The sequence below is a fragment of the Myripristis murdjan genome, chromosome 18 (assembly GCF_902150065.1).
Source record: "Myripristis murdjan chromosome 18, fMyrMur1.1, whole genome shotgun sequence".
Classification (NCBI taxonomy): Eukaryota; Metazoa; Chordata; class Actinopteri; order Holocentriformes; family Holocentridae; genus Myripristis; species Myripristis murdjan.
In genome coordinates, this window is record NC_043997.1 from 12,071,666 (window position 1) to 12,086,658 (window position 14,993).

Genomic DNA, 14,993 nt, shown 5'->3' on the forward strand with positions numbered 1-14,993 from the left:
CTTGATATTTGACAAGTTAACACTACCACTCTGATCATACTCCTTCCCTCAAAGTCTCCAGAGAAAACAGTGAACGGTCATCAAAAGCAGAAAGCACATGAACTAAATCATCTCTCTCTGCCCGCTTCGCGCTCAAGAAGGAGTATCACCAACTCTTCATCGTGGCTAGCGAGACCAATTCTTTAGCAAACATTTCTCTAGTCAAAAACTATAGAAATGATCCCTGAAAGTATAGTCTTAACAGAGAAACGTCACAGGATCACTACTAGTATGAACAGACAGGACTTGTGCATCATGGTGTCATCACCAAAGCCATATAACACCCGGTTTGATGAGGAAATTAGATAGATAGGTAGACAGATAGATAGATAGATAGATAGATAGATAGATAGATAGATAGATAGATAGATTGATTGATTTACTTTATTGATCCCAAACTGGGAAATTATAAAAATTATCAGAAACGAACTGAATCAATAAACACTGAATGATCTGCTATTGCAGATAGGAAGCACAGCCTATTCATAATCGTTACTAATGTCATTACCGCGTTGATTACATGTAAAGTAGTTTACAAATGTAAGTTATTTAAAATACCCATAATGCTGTCTGGTTATATACTCCTCCTCCGTGTTTTTAATTGGTTACTGTAATATTTCAGGCATCGTGGTAGCTCCATATGAGGTCACATGTTAACAACAACTGAAGTGAAACTCTGGTTTACTGAACCAAACATTTCAGTGATCTCTAAGACACGAAGACTGGCTGAATGCAGGGGTTATAATGTGTCATGGAAGCCGGCTGCACAGCGGTGACATGCAGGAAAAGCTGAGAATGTCTCACTTTAACATTAACAGCAGCTATCTAGCCACAGTGCCAAGGGTGCACCCCCTCCAGACGTCCGACTAGAAACGAAAGTTACTTCTTTTCTAAAAACACGAGTTCTGCGTCTCGATTTTCAGTCCACAAACGCCAACGAGCTCAGGTCTGCGATCAGAATCAGAACCAGAAATATTTTTTTGCTCCCTAAGGGGAAACTGGGTCAGCTGCAGTTGCTCAAAACAGGAATTAATTTATAACAAATAGGAAAAAAATAAATCAGAAGCACAAAAAAGGGCCTTAAGAATTTGCAAAATACGAACTGAAGTATGCGAAATATATATGAATATGTGCATTAATACTACTGGTCCATTAATCGTGATTGTAAAAACAACAGCAAAGCATTATGTCTAAATATTTGCAATAGACCTACAAAATAATAAAATAAATACAGGAATAAGAAATTAAAATTGTTTTTTTTTTTTTTTCTTTTCAAAGTCAACCTATAATCAAATGAATTGAACTAACTTCCGGAAAATTATTTTTTCGCTGTTTCTCGTAATGTCACTTGAAACATTTACTCCATACATGGCGAACGGTAAGAAAAACTCTACTATATGCTTAATATTTGACAAATCTACACTACCACTCTGATCATACTCCTTCCCTCAAAGCCTCCAGAGAAGACAGTGAACGGTCATCAAAAGCAGAAAGCGCATGAACTAAATCATCTCTCTCTGCCCGCTTCGCGCTCAAGAAGGAGTATCACCAACTCTTCATCGTGGCTAGCGAGACCAACTCTTTAGCAAACATTTCTCTAGTCAAGAACTATAGAAATGATCCCTGAAAGTATAGTCTTAGCTGAGAAACGTCACAGGTTCACTACTAGTATGAACAGACAGGACTTGTGCATCATGGTGTCATCACTAAAGCTATACAGCACACAGTTTAATGAGGAAATTGATACAGACAAAGTGTAGACAAAGGAAACCATGCAAACTATATATGACATTTCTAATGCTACTGGCAGCTCGATTGCGACTAAAATGGTTTACAACTGTATTTAATTTAAAAATACCCATAATGCCGCCTGGTAACACCTTCCTCCTCCGTGCTTCCCATTGGTTAATGTAATATTTGCTACCGTCATGGGGGCTTTAAGTGAAAGCACATGCTAACAACAAGCGAAGTAAAACTGTTGCTTGTGGAGTTAACCTTTAAATTGATCGGTATGATGTTTGACACAAAAGCTGTTAAAATGACATTTAAACGTTAACAGGAGCTAACTAGCAACAGTCCAATGGGTGCACCAGTCTCAGACGTCCGACTAGAAACGAAGGTTTAGATAAATGTGAACTTTCAACTTTCAACTTGCAGACATCTGATTTGAGTCAAATATAAAATGTGGTTACTTGCTGCAGTGAAGGAGTGTCATAATACTTTCTCAGTCAACTGTCTACTTTTGATAAAACTGTCTGTCCCAAAAACTGATGATAAACAGAGGACCTTGGCCAGGTGGACAAATCCAACAGCAACAAACCAAACTTTCAGTTCCAAGAGGCAATTTCCAATCTGGTGTCATTTCCAATCTGCTCATTTATAGTTTTATATATCTATATCTATCTATCTATCTATCTATCTATATCTATATATAGATAGATAGATAGATAGATCTATCTATCTATCTATCTATATGTATATATATATATATATATATATATATATATATATATATATATATATATATATATGTATATATATGTATATATATATATATATATATATATATACATATATATATATATATATATATATATATATATATATACATATATATATATATATATACACACACACACACACACACACACATATATATATATATATAGATATAGATATAGATATCTATAGATATCTATATATATATATATGTCTGTCGTTTTCCTCAGCCTCATTGTCAAGTTTGGGCCCATATCGTGCTAAAGCCAAAAACCCCAGTCCCTCAAACGCGCAAACGTGCCCAAGCACGATTGCCCCCGGTATGCACGTCATGACGTTGAAATACACAGGCATGGCCCGACATCATCAATAGTTCGAATACATTCATCATGTCTTCCATTTAACTAAAAAAACGTTTTTGGTCCTTTTAATCAGACATGGGATGTTTATTTACCTTGACAGTTTCGGAGGTCAATTGTCACTCTTCTCTAACAATGTCACACTAACCTCGCGGCAACTGTCACCTACAGTACATGCAGTAGGTTACTGTAGCTGGTGGCAGAGGTCAGACTGGGAATGGGCGGCTCACCCCGGGGTATTATTATTATTATTTTTAATAAATGCAGGTTAAATACTGGAAATTTACGGGGAAATACTAATACGGGAGGGGGGCGGGAAAGGAGGGTAAAAGACGGAAAATCCCGGCCAAAACGGGATACTTGACAGGTATGATTAAAATTACCTATCATTTTGAAGCATTAATCATCTTCAGTTAAATCATTAATCATCCTAGTCATGAACTTAGCATTAGCTGAAGTAACATTAGCTACAACTCTTGCTAATTAGGGCATCACATATGTTAATGCTTTTTTCAGTGCCATATTAGAGAATGAATACAACCTCTTTTAATTCAAATACCAAAACTCTCCGTCAGAAACAGAACAATGAGTCTTTAAACTTTTTTTTTTTTTTTTTTTTTTTTACAGTATTTGAACATTTTAAGGAGCTAGCTAATGTTAGCCTCAGCCATTAGTGGTGCAGGGGTTGCCAGACGGATGCTAGCTGTCTAGCCGATAGTCTAACTAATATAAAACTAAAATATAAGGAATATGACTATCTTACTACAACAGTCCATAAGACAGACTTCGCATTTAAGGACCCAGAGAGGTGCAGTGTGAGTTTTGAATTTGAAGTTAGTTGGATGCAGAGCGGCTCTCCTTAACGCGCTAGCTCGGCTAACGGCGCCGGGCCACTGAGGTAACCGGAGGGAAATTTGACAAATATGTCGTCTGTTTTCATCCAAGGCCGTTGTTACTTAGTGTTACAAGTGAAAACCTCTTACATTTGTTTTAAATATGTCCTTAATATACAGCTACAAGCGTGTTAACGACCATAAATGAACTTACCATCCAAACTTGTAGCCAACGTCCGTTAATTAACACAGGGATTAAAGTTCTCAGTCTCGAGACGGATTTCCGTCAGTTGGAAAAAAGGGGCGAAAAAAAAAAAGAAAGACTAAAAAAAAAAAGTTGCACGTGCATTTTGTTGTGGTACAGTTTTGACTATCCAATGAAATCATGTTAGGCATTAAACTGACGCTGTTGTAAACCAATAAAGCCAGCCAGAGCCTTGGTATTAGCCAATCAGAAACAGAGGAGGGCGGGTTCACCCCTGCCCCTCAGGGACGGATCTGGGGTCCGTTTCACAAAGCAGGTTTACTGAAAACTCTGAGTCTGTTAACCCTGAAATGAGGGGAACTCTGGGTTTTCCGTTTCACAAAGCTAGGGAGGTAACTCAAAGCAGAGAAAGAGAGGTAACTCTAGCCTGTTCCATAGAGGGAGGTAACTTAAGCTCTCGGTCAGTTACCGCAGTTACAGACTCCATGAAACTAACCTGTCGGGACCAGGTTTGAAATGAAATGTCCGCCCTCTTTCAGCCACACACGGTATTTAACTTCCTCATTCATTCAGTCAGCAGGCGAGTTTTGGCGTGGCATATGCTGCCGTCTGTTAATTTTGAAAAATAAATAAATAAATAAATAAAAAAAAAAAAAAAAAAAAAAGTCAGTAGGCCATTAGTAGTTAGGTGGCGTCTTTTTCTCACGAAAATGACATGTCCTTTCGACAACGATCCCGTGGATGAAGGTGCAGTGCAGAGAATTACATTTTCGTCGGGAGATGGTTATAAGACGGCACAGACTGTAATATTATTGTGATTGCAACGGACTACATTTAAACTTACGCACTGACCCGAGCAGCAGTGTTCTCCCACGCCATCTCCCTCAAACTCGGTGTATGAATGCATTAAGATTTCGATTCAACCGGGGTGAAAAGCGCAGCCCGACGCCTCCCCGTTGCCATGGTGACTCGTCAAATCGGAGCTCCATTGATGTGGCTGTGGTGCACGCGCTTACCTCCAGGTGAAACTACTCCGAGTTGATCAAACTAACTCAAACCAGCTGTTCTGGAACCGAAAACTCAGAGTTTCCTATCTCAGAGTAGATCAACTCAGAGTTCGGGGTAAGACTCGGAGTTTGTTGAACCTGCTTCGTGAACTGGAGGGAATAGTTGCATGAGTGGAAATAACAGAGATGTAACGTGGATTTTTTACCAACTCAAAATGGATAGCTGATCGATAACGTCATCTGAGAGCAGCTTCTTCGGTAAGTGTCTATTCCCTGTTGAGGTTCGGTTTTACTTTATACTTTATACTTAATTTGAATAAGGACAGAGCATAGGCTATTAATCGTAATGTAATGAAAGTTGAATGTTAATCTCCGTGTTAGCCTACTACAGCTATTGTCGCCGACTTTTGCGATTCGTCATTTATCTTTAACACGAAAAAGATTCCAGTAAATTTCCACATGCCAACATGGACGCATTGATAGTGAGGGAAGGCTCCAACGTTTCAAAAATAGATCAAACTGTGAAAAACAAATGGAGATGGGCATGGCTTAGTGAAACGGGGGACGACGGAAAGCCTGTTAGCTCTTGGTGTAACTATAACTACATTGTGACTACATTACAAACTGAGTCAAGCCCAGCAAAAAGTAGGCTATCAGTTTTGTTGAATAGATCAAAACATTTAAATTAAAAGCAAACTTACAATAATTAAACTGCTCAAAATCACCTTGCTCCTATACAATGCTATTGGTCTCGAATATTTAAATAGTGTAAATTAAAGTTTTCTTACAACTTAAATGCTGTATTAGAGAACAGAAGGGCTAATAGCCTACAGCATTTGACTTTTTTTTTACTTGAAACCTTTGGGAAGCGATCGCACGGCAGAAAATGGGCCATTCTTAAAGCGTGGTGCAGCGCATTGCGGGGGAATATGAACTGGCCTGAAAAAAAATTCAGTCAAAAATATTTTTTTTGCTTTAATCCCTGTATCCCAAAATTATGGGAACATAACAACATTTAAAACTTAGACTGTATTGCTTAAATTTGGCTTGAATTACAGCGTCCTCCATAGTATTTTATTTTGCTTTATTTGCTTTTATTTTATTTTTGCCAATAACAAATGTGAACCTCCAGTTGATGATGTCGTTGTTTTCTGAGTTATATGTGAAATCATAACTCTATGTACTATGTAGTCGGAAGTTATAAGCTGTTATGCTACTTATTTCTAATGAAAAATATCTTGGTAAAATGTTTATTTATCGTTTCCTTCATCAGCAGAAGTGCCAGCATATATTTTTAAAAAGTTCTAATAAAAATAGAATATGGAAAAATAGATTCCATTGATATAAAATCATTAGAGAACAAGGACAACTCAGTTATTCCTCTTTGCAGATATTCAGAATCACACTGCCCTCTTCTGGCGTATTGACGTAACTGCTGACCTTTGATGACTGGGTAAATCGACACTAAATAATTACTTTTGCTAATAATAGCAATATTTCAAAAAGTCTCTACGCGGTATGTGTTATATGGCTGACTAAATGGAACCGGATCTGATTTGTTTATTTATTTTAATTCACAATTCCCTCCCGCTTTGTTTACAATGACGTCATACACATGCGCCGGACACATGCTCGCCACCAGAAGCGGCTTCCCAGGCATGTTTTCAGTTGCCCTTCGGTCATCTGACAAGAGTTTGAAGTCATTTATTGCCGTTTTATTCGGACATATTAGGGAAATTCTATTATGGCGGCGGTAGAGAAATATATATTTTGTCTTTTGGATAAATCCGCGCTTGATTGGGACTCTTATACACTGCCAGTGTTTTGATTCTTTTAAAAAACAAGGGCATACCGTGAGATCTACACTTGAGGAAATGTCTTTGTTTAGGCAATGCTGATTCAAGGTAGCAGAAGAAAAAAATGGCTCATGTTCCCTGTGATAAGAGTGAGAAACAGCTGGATGGAGATTCACTTGGTGGCATCGCAGAGGAGATGGAGCTGCTTCATATCGATGTGGAGGCAGCAGAGGACAAGCCCGGCAGAGAGGAGGCACTGTGCTCTGTGAGTTGGTCTATGAAAGCCTGTAATACAGAGCAGACAGTGTGCATGTGCTGCACTGTGATTTCTGAGGGTCTGGCTGCATGTGAAGTTCCCCTAGAGTTCAAAATAGTCCTTTACAGTGCTGATTATGGGATTTTGCATGTTTATTGAACAGAGGAACGTCATGAGAAAGCAGCGGCACTGGGAGAAGCATCTGGCAGCGAAGAGGAGCAAGCGGAAGGAGAAGAAGCAGAGGAGGAAGCTCAACCGTGAGCAGGAATCAGGTGAAGGTCAAGAGAGGAAGACCACACAGCCACACTGTCATGGATTTGTTTCTCTAAAGACATTAACGTCCATTTGAATTTTCTCACTTACACAGTCAGAATATGCTCGGATGTGTAACGGAGGTTTAACAGATGATAACGTCTGATTTTACAGTGGAATCAGCTTGCCATTTTTTAATCTTGTTTTTGTTGTACAGGTGGCAGCTCGGACAATCCTCAGCTCACCAAACGGGTCATCAAGGCGATCACCAAAGAGCGTCTGGCTGCAGCTCAGTGCACAGGGCTCAGGCTGTGTGTGGACCTTAGCATGACGGACTGCATGTCTGACAAGGTGGGCGGCAGCAGAGCCCGACTCCAACTGCAAACTATATCCCACTCAGTGTGGGGCAAAAATCCATGCAAGGTTTTTTTTTGTTTTTGCATGCAGTACAAATGTTTAATTTGTGCACACTGGAGCCTTAACAGTCTTGGAGTTGCATAAATTGGGTTTGGCTGGAAAGCTGAGGCTCTTGTGGATTCAGTGAGCCAGATTTGATTCATGTGTGATGATGTTAACCCCCATGGGAGCCATTTCACTGTAGTGAGACCATCAAACTTGGCATCACTGTATAAACTGACCTCTAGGATAATGACAGCTTCATGACACTTTTTATCTGCAAACTTGAGGACAATTTGAAAAAATCACAATAAATAATAATATCAAATTGCAACACATAAGAATTCCAATACATATCAAATCGGCACCCAAGTGTTGTAATAGTACCAGATCAGGAGGTGAGCATATTGTCCCAGCCCTAGTGTGTGTGTGTGTGTATGTGTGTTTACTATGTATGTGTTCCTTGTTCAGGAGATATGCCGGCTTGCCGGCCAGTTGAGACGGCTGTATGGCTCAAACAGGAAGGCAAATCGACCTTTCCACCTGTTCCTGACGGACCTGAGAGAGGACAGTCGTCTCTACAGAGAGTGCCTTAGAATGAACGACGGCTTCCTTAACTATGTGGTAATTATTGTGGCTCAGAGTCCAAAACTTACAAGTAAACCATTTCAGATTGTAGGGAAAGTTGTCAGAATGAATGACAACATTCTTTTATTACATTACCACTATTATTATCATTAATAATAGTGTTGTTCTGTAGCTCTGCTTCACCCGAAAAAGTCGGCATTTCCACAATCAGGCCTGAACCATCAAACATGATTTGATTGTTGGCCTGAGCCTGGCACTGAGCCAGCACTATACCAGAATCAGTTTGAATCCCCAATTCTTTGTAAAGAATTCTTTAATTAACATATAGCAATTGTAATTCCTAATATTAACAATATTATATTTTAAATGAAGGACAATCATTAAGTCAAATCTTTACATTCGCTGATTTGACTGTGATCTGACTGATATTCTCATCTTGGTCCTTTTCAGGTGCAATTTCATTCAGCCGTTAAATAATATAATTCTATTGCATATTGACAAATAATATGCACAGTCTGAAATACAAAAATGGTGTCTAATTTGTCTTAATTTTCATTTAACAGATACTTTGTGTTTTCATAGGAATTTTGCCTCAAGCCCCATTCACTTCTGAACATGTGGTCAGAGCTCACTGCCAGTTTATAATCGTCTCAGTGGTTTCAGTGTTGTGTGTTCTGTTCTGTAACCTGGACCCGGAAAGGCTTGTGTATAGATAGATAGCCTTTATTGTCTCAAAGGGAAATTTGTTTTCACAAACTGTCACAGGGAAAACCAACACTAAACAACACGCAATGCACAAATAAACAACATCACCAGGCACCAAACAACATATGAATACACTCAAAGCACAAACTCACCAGACATTGAACAACCAAAACGCTCAGGAGGGCTGGGTCCATACAGTATCGAGCAGCTGCATCGACTCCATGTCATTATTTGTCTGTCTGTCTTCCTCAGATGGACATGACAGAGGAAAGCTGTCTGGACCTGTTTCCTCCTCAAAATATCATCTACCTCACCCCGGATGCTGAAGAAGGTTTGTCAGCAGCAGTTTATTTACCGGTGCTGAAGTTCAAAGATAAGCACAGCATGCCCTCACTTGAAATGCATCTCATGGCAAGCAGAGGGAGCCAATATTTCAACTTTTTCCTGTGTGTGACTCCTACAGTCGTTTATGGCCCCCAATAACTTACCTGTTTTGACATTATAATATCAAGAAGAATAAAAATGCATATAAATCATTTGTCTAAACAACCTGCTTCTTTCTAATTGACATTACCCATTTTTTTCATGTTTCAGCCTTGGAAATACTGGAGGTTGACAAAGTGTACATCCTTGGTGGCCTTGTGGATGAAAGCATCCAGAAGGTATTTAATCTGAATGTTTTTACACTACAGCTTCACCACCCAGGCATCACACACAGTGGCGCCTGAACCGTTTGTGAACCTTTTTGAATTTTCTCTCTTTCTGCATAAATATGACCTAAAACGTGGTCAGGTGTGAACCATGCCATGAACACAAAAACTCTCGCAGGACTATAGAAGAAGTATTAAGGCTGAATTATGCTTCAGCGTTGGAAGAGCGTACGGGGGTTGTGCGAAGCACGCTTTTCCTACGCAGCGCGTGTGTGTCCAACATACCTCTGCAAACACACAGAGCAATTCTCCTCCCACCAACGTAGACCCTGTGACGTATGGTCGCTGCTCTTCTGTGGCGAGTGGACGAGTCGTATAGGTGCGGGCACTCTCCAAAGTTTTCAAACATAACCGACGAGTCGAGACACAACAGTTTAAAAAAAAAAAAAAAAAAAAAAAACGGCGCTGACGGCACAACAACAGGAATGTGATGCCGGTTGCAACGAAATGCCGGAAATAGTGTACTTCGGCGGACCAATCACAGCTCTTGTGGGGCTGCGGAGGGTCCGCGTAGTTACAATTTTTGGGAGGCGCGCGGCAAGGCTCTGCGGCGGTCGCACAACCCCCGTACGCTCTTCCTACGCGGAAGCATAATTCAGCCTTTAGAGAGAAACACAAAGCTGGAAAAGCTACAAAAGCTACAAAAGTCGACCCGGGTGTCCATCAGTCCACAATAAGACAAATTGTCTACACATGGAGGAAATTCAGGACTATTGCTACTCTCTCTTGCAGTGTCTCTGATCTGTAGACAGATGAGAGAAAAGTTGAACCTTTTCGCAAAATGCAGAACAGTATGTTTTGAGAAAAAAAAAAGGCACCACATACCAACACCAAAACCTCATGCCAGCTGTGACGCCTGGTCGCGGGCAGCTTCATGGTTTGGGGCTGCTTTGCGGCACCAGTACCTAAGTTGCCTTGCGATCAGGTGAAATCAGCTTTTTTCCATCTCTTTCAGGATTGCAAGTTGTTCTCTGGCTGAACTTTGCAGGATGTCCACTCCTAGGGAGAGAGGGACCAGTCCTGAATTTCCTCCATGTGTAAACAGTTGGTCTATTGTGGACTGATGGACACCCAGGTCTTTGGAAAGGCTTGTGTTGCCTTTTCCAGCTTTGTGTTTCTCTAGAATGCTGCTTCTAAGGGCCTGTGAGAGGTTTTGAGGCACTGTTCACACCAATAAAACTGGCTTAATAAGGACAGATTTGGTCGGTAACCAGACTTTGTGTGCTGGCAGGACTCCTACAACAAACACTTAAATTTAATCATTATTTGAAGCAGCTGACTCCATTATCCGTTGGAGAACTCAGTAGCACAGAGGTTCACATACTTTTGGCTCCCACAAATATGTAACATTAGATAAATCCCCTCGATAAATAAATGAACAATGTCAATGTTTTGCCTCCTTTGTTTAATTTGGTTCCCTTCATCTAGTTTTTGGACCTGTCTGATCACATTTGGGTCATATTTATGCGGAAATAGAGAAAATTTGAAAGGGTTCCCAAACTTTCAGACGCCACTGTACTTGCAGCTTTGACCAGCATATATAATATGAGCCTGGAAACAGTTTGTTGAATCATTATAGAATTTGCTTTCATTGCTACCCAGGTTAAATAAAATCGACCAGCTGTCTTAATTTATGCAGTAATATTGATGCATTAGCACATGTCAGTGCATGTGTGATGTATGCTGGACCTCACGGTGCAATACATATCACGATAAGTGGGTCGCGATACGATTTGCACCACAATACTTTGCAGCACTCTGCACAATCGGCTGAAAATGAGTGTGAATATAACTTAAAACATGGCCCACTGCATAAATGTGACCTGCACCATTGGTTTTATTATGTCCAATGGTTGATTTTCAGCTTTTCCGTGCTGTTTCCTCTACTGTAGAAGATAAGCTATTTGAGGGCCAGTGAACTCAGCGTCCAGATGGCGAGGCTGCCAATTGACGAGTACATGGTGAAGAAAAACAACCCCAAGAACTTCCACTCCAAGATCCTTGCAGTTAACCAAGGTCGGCAACGATGTTTACTGCCACGACACTGAAAGGATTTGAGGTTGGTATTATCTGCAGGAGAAATAAAATGGCGTCTCTTCATTTCTCTCTCTCTCTGTGTGTCTGCAGTGTTTGACATCCTGCTGACTTTCTGTGACACCGGTAGCTGGACGAAAGCTCTGGAGGCTTGGTTCCCCCATGGGAAGGGTTACATTGTTGCACACGGCGGTTCTCACTCTCCTGCTGTCACTCTGCCACTGACCTAGCACAGGGAGTAACTTACCGTAAAAACTCTTTTATTTCCCCGGGGAGTGGATGGAAATTTCTTCTTTGGAATGCATTTCAACTGAAATTCACCACATTCCCTGGGAAGTCACTAAGGAGGAGATTAAGAGACAGAACAAAAGAGATGCAACTCTAACCTTGGGAACTCATGGAAAGCAACTGAAAGTGCCTGACTACGGGAAAAAACAGACTTCGAGATGTTCATTAGACCTTACCTGACTGGAATCATCTATCAACAGGGTGGAAAGAACTTGAGAAGAGTGTCAGGGCACTGGGGACAGGGAAGGACTAAGCTTTTGGCCCTTTTCCACTAGTACCTACTCGGCTCGACTCGGCTCGACTCTACTCGGTTTGAGAGCTTTTCCATTAGGTGGTAGTACCTGGTAGTAGATACTATTTTGGGACCTACTCGGCCGGGGTTCCAAGCGAGCTGAGTCCAGCTGAGTTGAGCCGAGTAGGTACTAGTGGAAAAGGGGTATTTGTGACTCCTAATGGCTGCTAGGACAAGTTTTCTAGATTTTAGACCAGCTGGTACTGCAGACACTTTAATTCAATATTTTTTATTCTAGGACAAGGAAGCGCACATAACGGCACAGAAACCACCTCAGGTTCTCAGACTGCTCACTGCTGTATTTGGTTTTTCTTTGTCCTGTGACAGAATCAGCACCTCAGTAACGGGTAATCACTTCTTGTAAGTTTGACGTGCCTCCTCACAGAGAATGTATCCTTGATTTTCACAGACCACTACTGAGATATACACGTACTGTTATACATTTTTCTTGTATATTATATTTTGAGAACATGTTTTTTTTACTTAAAAGAGTGTGCACACCTTTGTTGCTGGTTCTCAGAGCAAAAATAAATGGATGAAAAACTTCAAAATCGTGTCATTCTTGCTTTCTGACCTTGTTTCTGTACTATCTCTCCGTAAGAAGTATTTGACAAAAACGCATCACAAAAAACATTGAATCAAGCATCTTGTTTTAAAGGGATCTAAAATGAAGAATATAATTTGTGATTTCAATGTTTTATCATCGTCACTGGGTGCAGAAAACATGAAACTGAGAATCTTTCTACACCCAGACTGGCCTATCATCTGATTTCTGGTTTCTCTCTTGAGTTAAGTGGTCAGTTTTCCTGAAGATTCAGGGCCCTATCTTGTGCCACCCGCTATCCGCTGCCACTACCCGCTACCCGCAAATTGCGGATTTAGGAGCTTCTGCTATCCCTAAACGGTATCTTGCGCCACCCGCTACCCGCTATCCTTATGCCGACTCCGTCATTTGCGCCTGGAGGTGTGTTCGTGGGCGTGTTTCATGCGCTATCCCTAAACTTGCTATCTTGCGCACACACTTTAGGGATAGCGGATAGCAGGTGGTCCTGACCATCCGCTATCCGCTTTCCCTAAAGTTTGGGCTGTTACGAGAGCGCGCCCAGGCGGCTTCAATGCGCGCCCCGACGGAGCCTCGCCACGCACACGGTCGGAGTGATACCGGGACGCCGCCGGAATGGACTGAGTATATTACTCATACAGACTGTTTAGAGGAAAGACTGTTTTAATTGGACACTTACCCCAGCACGTTTTATTGTTTTATCATAAGCCAACAGCTGTGCTATATTTTTAATATTATTTTAATATTTTATTTGCCCAATCTACCTTGTCAATAAATTAGTTTACACATAGTTCCACCTCTGCCTCTTGTGAGTGTGTGGTGTGTGACCCGGGGATTTTACTCAATCAGTACAACCTTGTGACACGTCCACTTGGACACATGTGGCTCCATCTCCCGAATTAACTCGCCTATAATATAATATATCATATGTATATAAAGCCAACTTGCTTTAGCCTCAGTAGAAGCCCTGAGAAAATCTACCTCCCTCTCTCCATCGCGGGTTTAGGGTTTAGGATTTAGGATAGCGCATCCTGCCCTTAAAGGCAATGGCACCTGGCACACTGATTGGTTTAACTGGCATAACGCCCAAAACACGCCTATTCATAATATAGCGGGTAGCGGAGGTGTTTTGCGGATAGCGGGAGGTGCACAAGATAGCAACTTTTACGGGGGAACGCCTCTTCCTAAATCCTAAATCCACAAATAACAGGTTTAGGGAGTCTGGCGCAAGATAGGGCCCTCAAAGCCAAGTTCACATGTAAGGGTGAAGCAACCCAGTCAGAACTGAAAATCAGTTTTTATTCCTCTAAAAAAACAGAAGCAATTCTTAGCTTGTCAGGATGGCACACTTGTTTTGTGCTGATCCTGCATGTAAATCCACGCCTTCACTGAGGATTATTTCACCAATCTGAGAAGAGGCGAGGGCAAAGGCAAAGGGCGTCAATCTAATCTGGAGGTTAATGATGGTGTTTGTCGTGGAGCTCAGCTCTTCTACTGCAAGGCTTAGCAAGGCCTAATATTGGCACATCTTTAGTATATCAGCTGACATCGGCTTTAAAATTAAATATCGGTAAAATGAGATGAAAATTTCTACCGATACGACATGCCGATATGAGAAGGAGGTTAACTCTGCCCTGGTTGTGGCTGTTGTCAGGATTTTCTCAGGCATTCCTGTTTCAGTAGGACGAATTTTACTGTTTTGTTTGAAAGAAAATGTTATGAAAATAAATATGGCATGATTTACATACCCTAAGTTGGAGCAGTTATTATTTTACCCAGTGAATGTGTAGAAAAACATTGTAATTTATGTCCACATCTGCTAGAAAGCCTTTACAATAAGAGTAGGCATAATAATATTTTAATTCCACTACAGGAGAGACTTATTCTCTGCAGTTGCATATGTGCATATAATGGATAATGGATAATGAGCATAGTAGTCAAGAACAATATTAACTTAGAAAATCCCCATTTTTAAATGAGGTTATAATGTCTTTAAGGTTTAAAGGGAATAGTAGTTCATTGTACTGAGAAAATCCTCCTGATCTCAAGCTGTTCTGAATTATTAAGTTTTCCAAGCAACTGTTGCAGTCAGGTAGTGTTAAACTGCCAAACCTACAACCCACGGGACACTTCTGAAGAAGTCAGCTTTTTATTGGAGTTACACAACCAGTT

At 40.8% G+C, this 14,993-nt stretch overlaps 1 protein-coding gene and 2 non-coding genes across 4 annotated transcripts; 1 reads left to right on the forward strand and 2 right to left on the reverse strand.

Annotated features, from left to right (window-relative positions):
- Positions 1-24: 24 nt before the first annotated feature.
- Positions 25-239, reverse strand: LOC115377191 (small nucleolar RNA U3). The gene has a single exon (XR_003929941.1). It is a non-coding gene; the product is annotated as a small nucleolar RNA U3 (small nucleolar RNA).
- A 1,224-nt stretch (positions 240-1,463) lies between these two features.
- On the reverse strand, positions 1,464-1,678 carry LOC115377192 (small nucleolar RNA U3). Its single transcript, XR_003929942.1, has one exon. It is a non-coding gene; the product is annotated as a small nucleolar RNA U3 (small nucleolar RNA).
- Positions 1,679-6,600: 4,922 nt separating this feature from the next.
- On the forward strand, positions 6,601-12,782 carry trmt10b (tRNA methyltransferase 10B). 2 transcript variants are annotated; one of them, XM_030077006.1, is made up of 8 exons: positions 6,601-7,003; positions 7,158-7,266; positions 7,464-7,597; positions 8,114-8,266; positions 9,188-9,266; positions 9,530-9,597; positions 11,538-11,661; positions 11,773-12,782. In XM_030077006.1, exons 1-8 carry the CDS (start codon positions 6,863-6,865, stop codon positions 11,907-11,909), a joined length of 945 nt encoding a protein of 314 aa, XP_029932866.1. In that variant the 5' UTR covers positions 6,601-6,862; the 3' UTR covers positions 11,910-12,782. The 2 variants fall into 2 exon arrangements, with proteins under 2 accessions (XP_029932866.1, XP_029932867.1); XM_030077007.1 differs by having other exon boundaries at positions 11,541-11,661.
- The last annotated feature ends 2,211 nt before the right edge of the window (positions 12,783-14,993 follow it).